At 37.3% G+C, this 17,954-nt stretch overlaps 1 protein-coding gene across 1 annotated transcript; it reads left to right on the plus strand.

Annotated features, from left to right (window-relative positions):
- The first annotated feature begins 11,259 nt into the window (after positions 1-11,259).
- Positions 11,260-12,609, plus strand: LOC149618992 (uncharacterized). Its single transcript, XM_089855456.1, has 2 exons — positions 11,260-11,414; positions 12,232-12,609. Exons 1-2 carry the CDS (start codon positions 11,266-11,268, stop codon positions 12,482-12,484), a joined length of 402 nt encoding a protein of 133 aa, XP_089711582.1. The 5' UTR covers positions 11,260-11,265; the 3' UTR covers positions 12,485-12,609.
- The last annotated feature ends 5,345 nt before the right edge of the window (positions 12,610-17,954 follow it).

Raw genomic sequence — 17,954 nt, forward strand, 5'->3', positions numbered from 1 at the left:
TCAATCAATGCTTGATTCTCAGCACAATCTTTATGCAAATAATCCTGGTGAGTAATAGATGTTCCAGATTACATTACATTTTGACCATTCACTCTTTCAGGACAGTAATCATTACTTTTATTTGAACTTCAATACCTATAAGCCCTTTTCGGCGTTTTAAAATTATTCGCTAGTTTACTTATTCCTATTTTCACGTTTTGATTTGGGACATTTAAGAATGGCAGTTATTTATTGGTTGGTCGGCTACTTGAATGTGGCTGTAAGGATTTACCAACTTATTTATTTATATGACTATTGGCGTTATAAAGAATCTTTTGGAATAATTTCGACTCTATATTGAACAATGAATGCTTTACATAATCAAAGTCAAACTTTGTTTCATCGAAAACTTAAATCACAGTATTTTTCTGAATTGATAGAAAGTTTGATCTCTAAGGGCTCGTTTTCATAGGCGCGAGTTGCGTGAAAATTTCGAGCGAAAGCGGAAACGTTCGAAAAAAATACATTACCGCGCGTATTCAAGCTCGTGAAGCGTGAGCGTTTTCGAATTTTCTAGCTTCTATGAAAACGAGCCTTAAGAGTAAACGAATCAGCCTGATCCCACCAGTTAATAGAGTTAAGAACTAACACGGGTTAGGCGCGTCTAAAGTTGGAACGCCGACAGTTACATACTATAGATGAAAGCTAAAAATTGTGGCTTATTCCAATTTCGGAGAATTTTTTTTTTTTACTTATATTATTTTATTTTTTATTTTTTACTCTCCTAAATTTCCATCCAAAAATATAGGGAGAAAAAATGTGCCCCGCCCAGGTTTTAAAACTTACAGTTAGTTTGTTTTACTTATTTTTACTCCCCCTTTTCTACTTGCTACCATCCGTTGTCATAGCAAATCTGTTGCCGTGGCAACGTAAACAAAATCTCCCACCTGTTTCGTTTCTCTTGGGTGGGTTTAGAGAAAGGAGAGTAAAGGCTGGTTTTCACCAACCTAAGTTTAACGAAACCGTAAATAAAATTTCGCATAATTGTTCGGAAAATTCCTCAAAAAAAAGGCAAACCGTTTTCATTGAAACTTGTAATATGAAAGAGCGCGAGCTCCTTAGTTACGATTCACATTGAAAATGCATCATATTCATTTGGAGTAAAGCGAGTAACTGGAAATATTATCATTGAACACCGGGGGTTTTGGTACTCCTAAGAGCCCCTTGTAGCGATGTTTCCAACGCTACAGCCCCACTTTTAGTGGAGCACCCCAACAGGCGTTGTTGTCTATAGTTAGTCTATTCATTCCAGGAAACGTGACATTCTTTATCCATCTGTTACATCAATGCTACTAGTTCCGTCTTTGAGCCAAGACTCGGAGACAGCAATCACATGGGGCAACTCGACCCAGACGAGACTCCGTAACTCGAGAATTTTACTTAACAACGATTCCGCGTTTGTACTTAGAATTTTCAGTTCCTCACAAGGAGAACAATGTACAAGGGTGCGGAGAACACCGACATCGGCGCGTTTAGAAATGTCATTTGCAACCGGAGCAAGCCGATTTATAAGAGAGGTAGCCATAAAGGCAGACGAGGCAGGGACGAACGGTGTGGCGTAAGGGTTTAGGGTAGACGGGCTGGCGAGAATGACGGGCGAGGGGGGTCAACCCTCCGATGCAGGCACGGCAGAGACATTTGGCTCGGCCGAATCGTCAAGAGAGCATTGAACGCGCATCTTCCAAGGCGAATATTACCGATTACGCTCATACGCTAATCGCTTCGATGTTAAAATTCGCATCGGGAATCACTGAAGCCTTTAGAAATTCCAACGCTCCCATGGCAAATGGTAGCGCAAGACACGCAGTATCTGGTCACCGTTGACTATTATAGTAGGTTCTGGGAACTCGACATCCTGAAAACCTGACGTCCGCGACATTAGTCAAAAACACCAGAGCTCATTTTGCTAGACACCGCGTCCCGCAGGGTTCACGGGTAGTTGAGCGGTTTTCAAAAGAGCGTTTTGGAATAAAGCGGTTCCTAAAACAGCGGTTTGCAAAACCGCGTGGAAGCAAAACCGCGGTTGCTGTTTCCGCGTTTCTCAATACAGCGCTATTTCCCGAAACAGCGGTTGCTGTTTCCGCCCAAACTGTGATTGATAGGGAGGGAAATCTCTATTATATTAAGTATATAGAACAAAGAACAATATTATGCAGAAAGGAGTAATGTTATATTGGAAGTAAATATAAAATATAATTTTTTGGAAAAGGCATATTGTTTTGGGAAGTCAATGAAGATAAACAACAATATTTTGGAAAAGGCGTACTTTCGTACGCTCAAGATATAAACGCTGTAATCAAAATGCGCTAAAACGAGAAATGGCTATTATGGCAAACGCGTTTATGAAAAAGCCGTTTTGGACAATGCTGTTTTGATAACACGCCCAATCGATAACATACCGTCCCGCAGGTGTTGATAACCGATAACGGAACTAACTTCGTCGGTAAAGTATACGCTGATTTCACTTCAAAATGGGGTTTTCTTCATGGTACGAAATCGTACCCGTACCATGGTAAATCCAATGGGAAAGCAGATCGCTGATGTGCATATTTGAAACAAAACATACAGGCTCGCTAAACGTCTTTACATATGGCTGAAAATAACCGGTACTAACCTAAGCATGTTCTGCAAATTCGGGTTTGTTTCACCGCTCTGCTTTTAATTAAAACTTATTTTAGATTTTTGTAGAACAAAGTTTCAGTACTCTGTACACACACAAACACACAATATATCAGGCCAGGAATACATAGAGTAATAGACGAAATACATGTATTCCTGATCAAACTAACAATCGTGGTTGACTGATTTAAATGAAATTATTAAATTACTTACAGGAACATGACGTTCAGGTTTTTAATGGAACCGGTACGTAAAATCCAGATCATAAGTAATAATAATGGGGCAGTGAAGCCCCAGAACAAGATCAATTTTATTTCGAATTATTATCACTAATAATTTTCATTGCTGTAAATTACCTAACCTAAATATTCCTGGCGTCAAATCATATAGGTATTAGAATGGCACTCTTATGTTCTCGGACATCATATCAAAAGAGAACACTGGAATGCTAAACAGTGTGCAAGGGTCTATTAAACGTCGGGCTCAGGCATGCGCCAATGGTGCTCATTTTGAGCAACTTCCTTAATATGACCTTTTTCAATTTAAATCTTTTGTTACACCGAAATAAAGAAATTTCCTAAATTATCGTTTTGTATTGAAAGTAAAGCTTATGCATTCGACCTCTTAATTTCATCCTCACAAATAGCATCTCGACTTAAGTACTTTTTTATGCTTCGTCTGAAGTGGGTGGAAAGCTCTAGCTGCCTATCAGCGGAAGCTTGGAGGCAAAATGTGAATTTTTAAGAACTTGAGAAAGGTAGTGACAGGCATTGTTAGATATCGTGAGTTTCTTCAGAAAACCTAAATTTCGTTATACTAAAATCGCATTACAATCATTTTTTTCGAAAGTAACAAGAGTATTAGACAAACTATGTCTTACTAGACCAATATTTTACACACCGTCCGAAGAGGGTATTAGGGCCCAAATGGGCCCGGGGTTTAAGGTAACTCTGTAGACCAAAACCGATCAGGAAATTTCGACACCAAGTTTAGCAAGGAATCTACTGTTACAAGGAACGCAAACATCTCTGAATCACCCTGTATATTATATATATATATAATTGTTCTTGTTCTGTGTTTGACGGCTTCAGGGCTAAATTTTTAATAAAATTATTACAATGACTTGACAATTGTTTCAAAATAATTTGTTTCGTTTTTTAAATAGGAAGATGAGAATCTTTTTGAAAATATTTCGAGCAACAAAGTTTCTCTTCATGATTTTAAGTGGAAAACGCAATTTTCGTACATTTTATCAAATATTCCAAAAGTGACGTGAGTTGAACTTCTTAAGCGTAAGTTTAAAGAGCGAGATCAGGTACTTGAAATATATATGTTTAAATGTATCGTCATCTCTTTAAAAGAAGAAACATTTCATAAAAAAACATTCAAATTTAACAAGTAAAAATTGTGATTACGTAATATTACAAGTTGGGAAAACCAAAATATTACCTCTCCGTGTCAAGAAGATTATATAAACTTAAGTATCCAATGAAAACGTTATTATGTTTCTGAGTTGGGGTTTCCCATTTTTGTTGTTGTTTTGAAAAATATATCGCAATGCACGGGCCTTGATAGATATAGGAGGCAATGAATGAAATATATCACAATGCACGGGCCTTGATAGATATAGGAGGCAATGAAGGAAATATATCGCATGCACGGGCCTTGGTAGATATAGGAGGCAATGATAATCTCTCTCTTTGCACGAGAGGTTTATCTTTAATATTTAAATAAATATAATTATTTTTAATTATTTTAATCTTCAATAATTAACATTAATAATAGTTAAATCGTTTAAAATAAAGTTATACCTATTATCTTCTCAAACTTTGCTAATATTGACGTTTAAAGTGAAGGGTACCCCTCTTGCCCGCTTTTTTCAAATTTGGGGTATATATACGATTCGTTTCCATTATAATAGTAAGGAAAAAGCGCAATTGCGAAAACCTTTGGTGGCGATCCCACCTTAGGGAGGCTAGACGTTTCTCGTAACCCTAGCTGATCGCCGCGTATATCCTAAAACCAAACGATGATAATGGAGTAGAAGCCAATGATACAGATTGGTGTCTATGTGGAATAGACGGAAGACCAGTGGATGGTGGTGTTAGAAGCCAGTGTAAGTGCAGACTGGTGTCAATGTGGGATTGACAAAGAACAGAAGATGGTGGTGATTAGAAGCCAGTAAGAACAGACTGGTGTCCGTGTGGGATGGACAAAGACCAGAAGATGGTGGTGTGAGAACTCAAGTAGAGGAGCCATTTCCGTGACTGTGAAAGCAGTTCGGAAATGGCGAACACGTTTGCTCCGATACGCAAACTGCGAACGCGGTCACGTGGGTGTAACAACGGACAGACAGACACACAGACAGACACACACACAGACACGGCCGTTACAGAACCTCTCCTGGACTACGTCACACGGAGAGGTAAAAATACACGTAAAAACTGGTTCTAAGGGATTTAAAACACTTCCAAATTTAAGCGTAAAAAAACTTTTTCCCCTCATTTAGCCCAATATTTGTCATGCAATTCTATTCAAAGTTCCACCTAAAGGTCAAATAAATAAAATAATTTTTGACTGACTGCGCCTTTAAAAGTGGTTAATATCATTGTTGTTGATTTTTTTGATTTTTTCAAAAAAATCGATTTTTTTGATTTAAATCGGATTTATTTTATTTTTTGTATATTTATTGAACTACTAGATAGTAAATTACCAACATGAAAACTTTTGAGTCAAAATTAACCAAAACCATAATAATCATGACATTCAAGCAGCTATTGGATATTGTTACTATTCAAATGCTTGTATAAAAAGACTAGCTTGACCGCTATTTCATTTCCTAGCCTTTCCAGCAAGACAAACTGGAGTTCTGGGAAAAACTTATATATACTTATATATATAAACTTATAAATATACCAAACCCATGATTGTTTTTAATTTTAGGTCTTTTCTAGTCAAGTTTCTTAAACTACTTCTTGGAATCTTAGAAAACTTTTTTTAAAAATAAAAATATATTCTTGATTTTAATCAAATGATTTTTTAAAAAAATCGCTTGATTTAAATCATGATTTAAATCAGTGATTTAAATCAAACAACCCTGGTTAATATATGATATAAGTGCGTTTCATCAATGGAAGGAATCAGACTTCTGAACATATTTCAATTAACAACATACAATAACTTGGTTTTTATACACAAAAATATTGACGGAGCGCGTGACATATTCCAAACTAAAAATCTAATTTCAAGCACAAGAAGTTATAATTTATTAAAAATAACAGGGTGTAAAACATAGGAAAAAAAACACAGCTAAATTCAGTATACCATGCTAGAATTAAGCAATATAACATCATATATCCCCAACTCAATAAAAAAATTCCTTATCTAAGATGAAGGTCACCATAAAAAAATTATTCTTCCCAATAAATATTAAAATCTTATTTCTGAACCAATATTATAATTTTAATTGTTTTTGTTTATTCTCTTTGTTTTTTTTTAATTTATTTCTGTTATAGTGATGTAGATATTTTACTACTTAAACTTAAAATTTTAACTATTTTCTATTCATGTTAAATTTTTCAAATTTAAGCAGGGCAATAAGTCGCCCTCAATAGTTATTGTAAACAAAACTATGCCAAATAAACTTTGAAATCGTTTTACGGATTTGATATGCGAAATGCGAAGAATTCTTGATACTAAGTTGGGATCGTTCACTAATTGGTGAAATCTCGAATTTCCCATGGTGCAGATCATGCAAGTGTGGAGAAACGTTAATCGTGGAAGTGAGAACAAACATAGATCGTTAAAAGTGTGGGCAAACGTGGATCGTGGAAGTGTGGACAAACGTAGATCGTGGAAGTGTGGGCAAACGTGGATCGTGGAAATGTGGACAAACGTTTCTCGTGGAAGTGTGGACAAACGTAGATCGTGGAAGTTTGGACGTACGTAGATCGTGGAATTGTGGACAAACGTAGATCGTGGAAGTGTGGACAAACGTAGATCGTGGAAGTGTGGGCAAACGTGGATCGTGGAAATGTGGACAAACGTTTCTCGTGGAAGCTTGGACAAACGTAGATCGTGATAGTGTGGACAAACGTAGATCGTGGGAGTGTGGACAAACGCAGATCGTGGGAGTGGTGACAAACGTAGATCGTGGGAGTGTGGAAAAACGTAGATCGTGGGAGTGTGGACAAACGTAGATCGTGGGAGTGTGGACAAACGTAGATCGTGGGAGTGTGGACAAACGTAGATCGTGGAAATTTGGACAAACTTGTATCGTAGAAGGATAGACAAACTTGTATCGTAGAAGGATAGAAAAACTTGTATCGTAGAAGGATAGACAAACTTGTATCGTTGAAGGATAGTCAAACTTGTATCGTAGAGGTATTTATAAACTTATGTCAGAGACGTGTGCGCATACGTTTATAACACGAGTTTGTGCTTACTAGTGTCACAAACGTATGCTCAAACTAGGGTCGTGGATGTGTGCGCAAATGCATGTCTTATACGTGTGCATGAACTCGTGTCGTAGACGTGTGCGCAAAGTCGTGTCATAAACGTGATCGCAAAACTGTGTATCGTAGAAGTGTGGAAAACCTCGTTTCATAGACGTATGGACAAACTCCTGTCACAGACGTGTACGTTAACTTAGTAGTGTTACAGACATGCGCGCACATGTCTATAACAGAAGTTTGTGCAAACTTTGTGTATCATACGGCTGCGCAAAGTCGTGTCATAACAGTAACCCACAAGGCCCTCCCCCTAACATCTAATTGCGCGCGTCCGGAGGAGAAATATCGCGAAATATCTAAGGTTTTACTGTCGAGTTTTAAGCATAGAGAAGGATTTTCGATTTTGTTTTTCGCAAAATTACCTCAATTAAGGTATTTCATTGAGTGTCACACTTACTGTTGTTATGATACTTATACTAATAGTTCATTTCCTGTTTATTATGTTTTCAGCCTAGAACTGTTAAATTTTAGCGAGGTGAAATCGATTGTCTGTGAAGACCATGGAGTAAAAAAAGATGAATTTGACAACATGATTATAAGATACGCCATAGAATTCGGGGTAATATTTTTCTATTCCAATATTGCTGTAGCATGTATAAATAGTGTAAAATGTCAAATTTTGATGGTACATGAGAAGGTGGCATGGAAATCAGCTACCATAACTCGGAGATTGAAATATACAAAAATGCCACTTTTAATCGCACATCAATGTGACAAACATTGCCATTCGATATAATTAAATTCGTAAGGTTTTAAAAATAATATTTCGCTTAAATATAAAAAACTGGAATATCCCAGTTTTTTCACTCGGCCCATGTCAAAGAACTCTTTCGAAGGTTTCACTTCGATATCAAAACATATATATTATCAGAACTTAGTATCAACTGGCTAAGGTCCGTGCGCACCAACCCATTCTCCTAGATAATTGGTCGCCATGCCGTACGTATATTTGACGGAATCACATCCGCAACAGTAGTGGGATAAGACCAGTCGATTGTCTAGTTTTCCGTTTGCGGAAAGTGGGATAACATCATTGTTGTCTACCTCCTATCTTGAGTGATCTCTTTACCGAGATAGTTGCCCTAAAAGGAAGTCTCGGCAACCTCGAGTGAATTTTTCGGCTGCGTAAAGATTATTTTTCGTACTTAAATAGTAACCGTCATGTTCTTTAGGGATAATCCAATTAATCTGGGGGGGGGGGGATTTATCGTAAATATAAGGGAGACCTAATTTTGCACTGTAAATGTTTCCGATTGAAAAACCACATAACTAAGAAATTCGGATTAAAGGCCGAGTTGAAATAAGTTTAAAACTGCACCCATTAGTAACAAAAAACAATACTTTAATGATAATCATTAAGTCCAGTAGTTTTTTTTTGTTCCTTCGAAGTGACGAGCTAGGGCTGGGATAGCCTTACAGCTCCAAAAATATATATATAAAATATTATTATTATTTTTTTAACAGTTGGTAACGTTAATTTTAAGGTTATTAAAGTTTGAGAAGAAATTATTTACTATGGGGTATTGATTGGAAAGAGATATCCTGGTAAAGCTTTATTTAGTCGAAGATTCCACAAACAAAAAAATGTTCGTGTACATACATGGGATGCTATTTTCATTACTGTAAATTCCACGCAGAGCTTTAATATTTTAGTTTGATGTTTAAGTGGTTCCATTTACAGTATGAACCAATTTTCATAATTTTTAAGAAGCCTGTGAACGCAATTGCTGGCATTTCTGGCAGCAACTTTCCAAGATGGTGGCGAAAGCTGACGCTCTAGAGCAGGATATTTTTATTAAATTTTTCGGATTGTAAACATTGTCTGCAAATTCAAATAAATTTGGAAATGTCTCGTGCCAACATCAGTAATTACCCCCCTCCCTAAATTATTCGAACAGATATAATAATTTGTTTTCTTAATTTTTTTCTATTGTAATCCGATTATAAAAACGTCCGCAAGCACAAATCCTTCTTGAGCGTCGTTTAAGATCAGTTTTTGGTCTCGGGAATGGAAAATACCCTAAATCACTTTTATTAAGCCTGAGTTTCATATAATTCTAACACAAAACATACTCCCATTGTTTTTAAATCATCATGACACGAGTAGAAGAGGTTAATTGAATGTATAGTTTTAAATAGAAATTTAAAGTAAATCAAAGAAAAACATTTACTTAGTTCTTTGATATATAACCGAGATTTTAAGACTCGATTCCGGAAATAGGATCATACTGAAGTGACTATGAATCAAAATTACTATTCGGCATGTCAAAAATTCAAGGACTATTGTGGTAATAATATTAGCAACATAAATCATCAACTGCATTTTCGTCTGCTACCACCTATCTGTACCGACAAAACTATTGGCTTCCTACCTTATGATTTGCGATTTATTTTATAGATTGCGGATGCCTCTTCGACATATTACCTGACATATCCAAATGTTACTCAGATCGTTCACCTACCATCTCCCGCTCAGTATGAAGAACATTATATAATTACGACCGTCAACGCCCTCAACAACCACGATGATGAACGTTTATTGATAGAAGGCTTCGATTCAACTACTTGGCTAATTACGATCCTGTTAATCGTGGCAGTGGCTTTCGTATCACATCTTGAAGAAAACCTCAAAACAATGGTCTGTTCTCAGTTGACAGCCTTTTACGAAAATCTGTGGGAACTCACCTGTTGTTTCTTCGAAAACTGTTAAGTACTGCATTGAACATTCCACCCTCTAATTGCCGGTTGACACAGCTCCTCGAGTTAAGTCAGAATGTTGAATTTTAACCAAGTTCAAATCTTTACAGTTCCAACGAACTTCGACAAGCGCTCAGTCGTTTTAAGATGTTCCTGGTTATTCTTCTCTTTTGCTTTCTTAAAATTGTATTCCTCCGCACTCAAGAGCGAAATGACAATTGACAAATCGGTATTCGTGGATAATATCGACGACCTTCTACAAAATCCTCGACTAAGACCCATAATACAACAACACTATGCGGTTGGCGTGGCAATTAGAGTAATAAATATTTATTTTTGCTATATAATTTTTTTTGTAATGGGCATGGCTATGGGCATGCTTACGGTATCGCTAACACAATAACCGTGACGTCACGCTTTACACCGGACGAAAACGTCCGTGTCTGTCTGGCGGGAACCGTGTTCGCAGTTAGCAAATCAGAGCAAATTGTTCCCAAGATCTGGACAGAGTTCACGGTTCACAGACATTTGGTCGATTTATATCGCACTAAATCATGTCTTATCGACAGACAGCTTAGTTAGTCGTCCATTCCACAGAGACACCACCATCTATCCTTATTGGCACCAATCTGTACTTAGCGGCTTCATACAACAGCATCTTCTGGTTTTTGACTATACCACATAGAAACGAACCTGTAACATTCGTTTCTACTCCATTATAATCGTTGGGGATAAGATATACGCGGCGATCGGCTAGCCTCGCATGGCGAGGCTTCCTCCAAGGGTTCACAAGAATATGCTTTTTCCTATCAGATTTTCGGAATAAGCCGCTTTATATACACCAATTTTCAAACAATCGCAAAAAAGTATACGCTAGATGTCGAACATCCAAAATAGCAAAGTTTCAAATGATGTTAGGACTAAAGTTTCTTAAAAAGATTTAACTACAAATAATTAAAATAACAATTTATGAAAATAATATTTATTATATTTATTAAGTTGTTGAAGAAAAACCTCTTTTAACTGAAAGTTCCCTAATCGGACGAGTAATGAGGATTTTAAGTAGTGATAAAATGTTCGTTTTAGCACTTCAACGGGTGCAACGGCTAATATGTGAAACCTTTTCTATAACATTAGAATATTTCATTATTTCACTTTTAACATCAATGCAGAACCACTTAACGTCGATAAATAGCAAAAATCACACACTTAACACCTTAAATAGGAAGTCTTAAAGGCCTATTTGTTTCTCATTCATGTTGTCAAGAATAAAACAACTGCGAAGTTTTCTCGCCTTGCAAAAAGAATGGAGAAAAACGGAATTTTCCTAAAAGATTTAAAATAGCAAGTAGGACTTTTCGCCAGTGGAGTTGGAGCATTGATCATAGGCGACTACATTATGTTTGATTTTCTCTTGGACCATATAGATGAAATAGAAAAATTGAACAGAAAAGTTTACATTGGAAAAGAGAATGTTTTACCAACAATCGGTTATGCCCTATTCAACAAACGACTTCCTTTGATTGTTCATGAACGACTGAACTACTTGTGAGTTAAAAATACAGTTAAATTTACTCGAAAAATTCCTCAAAGGAGGTGGTGCATACTTTTTGAAGATAATGGTTGCGGTGTAGTCCTGGATAAGCTTAACAATTTCCTGCTTAAATAACGAGCGGAACATATATATGTACGCGATCGTTTGAAATTTGAATCAAAAACAACAATTTTTAATCGGTTCTTATCTCAAGTCTAAAAAGAGTTTACAAATGCGACAGAAATTCTAGTATCATCTTATCACAATTATTCTCTATTTCAAATATCAAACGTTTCCATCATATTATGCGAAATAAGGGCTTAAATATCCAGAAAAGTCAATTCCTATTTTGCAGTGCCCTCGTTCCTATTGTTCCGTTCTATTGTTAATTTTATTTATAAAAAAATTAACAAAGTAGCTCAAACCAGGGATAGATTTAATTTTAGAAGTAGGAATGGAGAACAGAGTAATTTGGGTGCGCGTCAAAGTCCCGGACCCCCTTCCGCGGGACGGGGGGAATGAAAGAAGAGGCGGGTCATAGTGACAGAGGTAAAAAGGAATTAATTAAGTATTTTTTGCCGTCCCCGTCAGCAACGTCATCAAAACGTAGTTTAAGTGAGCAGCCAATAAGACAATTTAATCTTTTCGTTTCGTGTTGGAGGGAGGGGCTCCATACTGGGCTATAAGTCTCAATGAAGTAATTACTAACCGTTCTCCATTCCTACTTCGAAAATTAAATCTATCCCTGCTCAAACTTTATTTCGGGAAACATTGAATATCTCAATTAGTAAAACAATCAAGGGTGCATGAACCATTTTCATATTATTTCAGAATTTTACTGTTTGACGAGACGAGACAATCCGAACCGAGGAAAAGACGTGATGCTTTGAGATTTAGAAAAATACTGCTTTTAGGAAAGTCTTCTCTTCAGGAGTTTGGACCGCTCTCCGTTGAATTTCTCGCCAACGTTTTTTGGATCATTGCATGGGGACTTTCTTTGTCATTGCTGGTGTTCTTTTGCGAAATTATCGTTAACTTGTCGATGCAGAAGAAAACAATCCCCGGCCTTTTCGTACGTCGATAAAACTTGCACCAGTTTTTCTTATTAAATATTCTTGTCAGATCCTGGCTCAACGCCATTAAACAATTTATGGACCTCGATAATATAATGCACAATGAATTTGACGGATGTTTTCAGCAAAATATCTTATGAACCTGGCTTTGAACATTCTCTCATTGCAAATTTCAGTTACATAATTTATCAACGTAAGTATTTAATCATATATTGTACACTAATTTTTCACTATTCTACCTGCAGTATCCACGTAAACATAATGGAAATGACCTCTAAGTACCTATGTCTGCCTACACTCCATTTCACCCCAAAACCTGGAATTGAATTATAAGAGACTTTTATTACACTTTAGTTTAGCGTACTTTAATTTCGAAAGTTGAGTTGAATAAAGAAATACTCCTGATAGGGTCGTTCCGTAATTTTCTATCACATAATTGTCTATACAAGATCGCGTGTCTGATTTGATGGCCCTTGAAACTTGACACGCTGTTAGAGTTATTGCATGCTATCTTAAAAAGTATTTTTAAACCTGTAAGTGCACTCTAAGAAATGGAAGTGTTAAAAAGGTGTTAAAACGGTGCAAACACCGTAAAAACACCCAAAAGAGTGTTTTATTACCTTGAGTTTTTAGAGGCCAATTTAAAGTGTAAATTCGGTGTAAAATAACACTATTAAAACACCGTTTGAAATTAAACATGAAAAATTATAATACTGCGGGTTTCTTAAATAAGGTCTTTCGTTTATTTTTCATTAATGTTTTAATATTAAAGTAAATACAAACAGTAAAAAATTATTGAAAAATGTACTTGTTAAACCTTTTTTAAAGATGATATTCATGAAAGAAAACAGTTTTATCCTTTAAATAAAACAAGTTGGGAAAACCAAAATATTACCTCTCCGAGTCAAGACGACTACTTACAAACTTATTTGCCCAGATATGGAAATGTTTCTTAAGTTAAAATTTATGAAATATTAAAGCAGTATACAAAGCATAGCAAATATACTGTAAATCAGACGACATTTTACATCCAATAATGATATACTTGTACACATTAAAATCATCCGATGGGGGGAAAAACAGGAAATGAAGAGATAAAACTTTGGAGGGATATTACCTTTACGTGTTTGTAAAGGCCTGATTTTCTACTCCTCAACTGTATGCCCTCTATGTTCAAAGCCATATTCACAACAGGGTTGCCATGTAAACACTATCCTCTCGTTTCACCTCAACAATTTTCTTAGTTTGTCAACATGACTGTTAACGTTACAAACACCAAAGCTTATTTGTGGCTACACACACTGAAAGTAAATGCGTACCATAAAAAGCATGAAAACACGAAGCTATTATCCGATTACGATCAGACCTTTCACTGGTCTGGGCTGCGTTCAGCAGAGCTCACCAAAAAAGACAGCGGATTTTGGAAATGTTTACCGGTGAGCTCTGTCGTCATAGCGTTTTATAAATGACGCTAGCGCAATAAAGCGTGCAAGGTACCAAGGCTTAACAAAAATTGTATGATAACATATTTATAGAGATTGATAACAACTTTTATAATTAAAATTAGAAACTAACATATCTCTTAAAATTCTCGCGTGATCAACTGGTTTCACGCCAATTAAATAGCTATAGTCCCATAGAGCTATTTGTATTAATTCCTCCATGGTTTTTTCGCCAAGCTGAGAACTACGCGTTTTACGTCACGTTATCCAAAAAGCCGACTATTTTCTTTGAAGACCGCGCTAGCTCAGCGCTAAACACCGTGACGTCACAATTCAAAAACAAAATCCCGTTATGCAGGATACTGCTAACAGCGCTGGGCTCTGCTGAACGCGACCCAGATTTCCACCATGATTATAAAGGGTGCGTTGAGTAACGCTAAACGGATACCAAACGCGTTGAGCTCCGTTGATCAACGTGATGTCATGTGACGTATTAGGCTACTGAACGGTTTTTGCAAACTTTGCGTTGCATCATCTGCTTACAGTTCATGGAAATGCAAACGCAAGGACCTGCTAGCCGAAATAAGAGCAAACTCTGACCCGTAACTTAGCCAAGGCTTAAACTTTCAAACCCAATAACTTTTAAAGCTTCATAGATATAATTGAAAAAATTTCATAAAATAATTAACAGACACTATTCATTCGCATTCAGTCGATGTTACACCGATTTTATAAATAGTTCCGAAATTATCCATCAAATTAACTTCTCGAAATCGTTCAGGGAGATAAGTTTCCTCCATTGCTGCTACGTCACAAATGCGTTGCTCAACGAAGTAATCGGCTCTTACAGCCGATGACTTCGATGCCTCTTCGCTTACAATCGTTACGTCAAACCGGAAGTTCCGAAAATCGTTCAACGGAGCCTCCGTTGAGCGTTACTGAACGCGCCCAAAATCTAAGCCTAATTATTTAAGAGTGTATTTAACTTTCGGCTCACTCTGAACCGTTAATGTCTCTGCATTACAGAAACGAAAACCAAACCCAAGCGTTTACTTTTTGGTTCACTAGGCCTATTGACAAATAAAAGTTCATTTGACCAACATAGTAGCGTTGTGCTTGTATTCACTTTAGAAAGGATTATGCTATAAACAGATGTAGTATAGCTTAAGTAATATATAAACATCCATTTTAAATAATAATATTAAAAAAAATCTTTGGAATATCAAAATGAAATAGAGCTTTAAAGCTACAAAAGTACTAAATGCATCAAAATTACGAAAAATATTTCCACATATTCACTTTATATATATTAAGGATAAAGGGAATATTATGGTTCTGTAGAATTTCTTTACACATCAAAACAAAACGATTTTTTAACGCAGCGCACTACTGTAACAACGGACGGACACACACAGACAAAAACATAGACTGCGTTTTAACTCTTTCCGTATTAATTTTGAATTGAGAAACATGATTATCTTAAATATTAAAATAAATATAATTAATATTTAATAATTTCTTCGTTAGTTATTCGCCTTATTGAACGTTACATCGTTTTAAAAAAGAACAATTAAACAATCTTGAGAGACTTGACTAATATTGGCGTTTGAAATGAAGCATACGCCGGTTGCTTGGCCTTACTCAAATAGGTAGTATATAAGGGTGTTGAACTACAGCTAAAAGCAAGAACAACCGCAATTGCGAAAACCTTTGGTGGCGATCCCACCTTAGGGAGGCTAGACGTTTCTCGTAACCCTAGCTGATCGCCGCGAATGTCTTAAACCCAACGATGACGATGGAGTAGAAGCCAGGTGTACAGACTGGTGTCCAAGTGGAATGGACGAAGACCAGAAGATGGTGGTGGTTAGAAGCCAGTATGTACAGACTGGTGTCCATGTGGGATGGACGAAGACCAAAAGATGGTGGTGATTAGAAGCCAGTATGTACAGACTGGTGTCCATGTGGGATGGACGAAGACCAAAAGTTGGTGGTGAATAGAAGCCAGTATGTACAGACTGGTGTCCAAGTGGAATGGACGAAGACCAGAAGATGGTGGTGATTAGAAGCCAGTATGTACAGACTGGTGTCCATGTGGGATGGACGAAGACCAAAAGATGGTGGTGATTAGAAGCCAGTAAGTACAGACTGGTGTCCGTGTGGGGTGGACAAAAACCAGAAGATGGTGGTGTGAGAACTCAAGTAGAGGAGCCATTTCCGTGACTGTGAAAGCAGTTCGGAAATGGCGAACACGTTTGCTCCGATTTGGAAACTGCGAACGCGGTCACGTGGGTGTAACAACAGACACACACACACACAGACAGACACACACACACACACGTGAAATTGGTAATCTGGCGGTGTTGTACCTTCATAAAACTATGCTAAACGTGTTAGGCGACACTCTTACAGGTGTTAAGCGATACTCTTAAAAAACGAGACTAGGTTAGATACTGGCCTCACAGTAGGGCCAGCTTGAGAAGCCAAAGTGGGGCACTTGCTTTTGTGACATGTTTTATCATTATTTTGAGAAATATTAGAGTACTAAATGGATTTTTTTTTGTAAAATCTGTAGTGCAAATTAGATTTAACGCGTTTCTGGTGCTCGAAAAACTCTTAGTGAAAAGAGATTATTAAATTTAACAAGAACGTCTATATCTACTGCTTGAATATTATAGCCTCCAAAACTAATTTAATACCCTATGTGTTAAGGATTAGATTAAACGAAGCAACGTGATAATATTAAAACATTTATTACTGATAAAAGATTACACGCGTGGTATTGATTCTAAGTTGTCATGTTGTTATCTCAGGCCGAACTGCCGTCGTCGTTAACTTCACTCTACATGAAAGTTCGCTTATCACCTATTTCCTTATCAGTATTGTCTTTTATGTCTATTATTAATCTATCGGTTAAGTCTATTATTAGTCTATTATTTAAGGTCTATTATGATCCCAACATCATTTCCCCCTTTTTTTTTTTTTTTTTTTATCTATAAACTAAATATCGCGCGCGGTTTATGTATGCGAGTTGAGCGTCTTGGTCCGGTATCTATGTCGTGATGGATATGGGTTGTCGGCTCGCTTGGTTTTTGTGGATTTAGCGACGTTGCTGGCCCGTGACAGTTTGGAATAGTTTCTGTCCCACTAGCTGCATTTGCTGTTGTGTTTGGTTGAATGGTTCCGTCGATACGGTGTCCATGATCTAAATTGTATGTTATATGGGTGGTGGTGTCCTCATCAGAATCCATTCGATTGAGGGGTGATAGTGATGTAGTATGACTAGGCATAGGTGGACCCTCTTCCTCTTCAGACCGGATGGTTCCTTGAAAACGTAATTGATTTACGTGCCGGCGGATGGTCGCTCCAGAATTAGTTTTGATGGTGTACATAACGCGACCTTTCCGACCGATAATATGGCCGGTTATCCATTTTTCACCTTTACCAAAATTTCGGGCGTATACTTGTTGTCCTTCGTGTGCGTCGAAGTCGTGAATTTTATTTTCTTCGCTCGCCTTGTTTTGGTCCGGGTGAAATACGTCAAGAGATGTCAAAACGGGGCGATTGAACATTCTTTCAGCGGGAGATGGGCCGCCGTTGAGGGGTGTTCTCCTGTAGTTTGTCAGTATCCGGGAAATTCGCCATTCCAACGAACCGTCGTTGTATTTTAATAGGCCGTCCTTGAGAAGTTCCGTTCCGTAGGCTGATCCACCTGTCATTTTCTGCAGAGTCCGTTTGACGGTTTGGACGGATCGTTCGGCTTGGCCGTTGGATGCGGGGTGGTAAGGTGCCGTTGTGACGTGAGTGACGCCGTTGTTCTTGGTAAATTCGCGAAACTCCTCGCTAGTGAAACAAGGGGCGTTATCAGAAATTAATAGCGGAATTATTCCGAAACGTGACATATGTTGTCGTAAATGTCTGATGACTGTTGAAGAAGATGTCGAATTCGTAATGTCTACTTCTATCCATTTGGAGTAGGAGTCGACAGTGATCAGCAGATATCTGTTCTCTCTGGGTCCAGCAAAATCAACGTGCACCCTTC

The sequence above is a fragment of the Phalangium opilio genome, unplaced genomic scaffold, assembly GCF_054372755.1.
Source record: "Phalangium opilio isolate 3A_F unplaced genomic scaffold, DU_Popi_V2 ptg000209l_1, whole genome shotgun sequence".
Classification (NCBI taxonomy): domain Eukaryota; kingdom Metazoa; phylum Arthropoda; class Arachnida; order Opiliones; family Phalangiidae; genus Phalangium; species Phalangium opilio.

Excerpts from the sequence above, each read along its gene's own strand:
- LOC149618992 (XM_089855456.1), top strand. The coding sequence starts at position 11,266 with ATGTTTGATTTTCTCTTGGACCATATAGATGAAATAGAAAAATTGAAC. Across the intron at positions 11,415-12,231 it reads CATGAACGACTGAACTACTT|AATTTTACTGTTTGACGAGA; the intron begins GTGAGTTAAAAA and ends ATATTATTTCAG.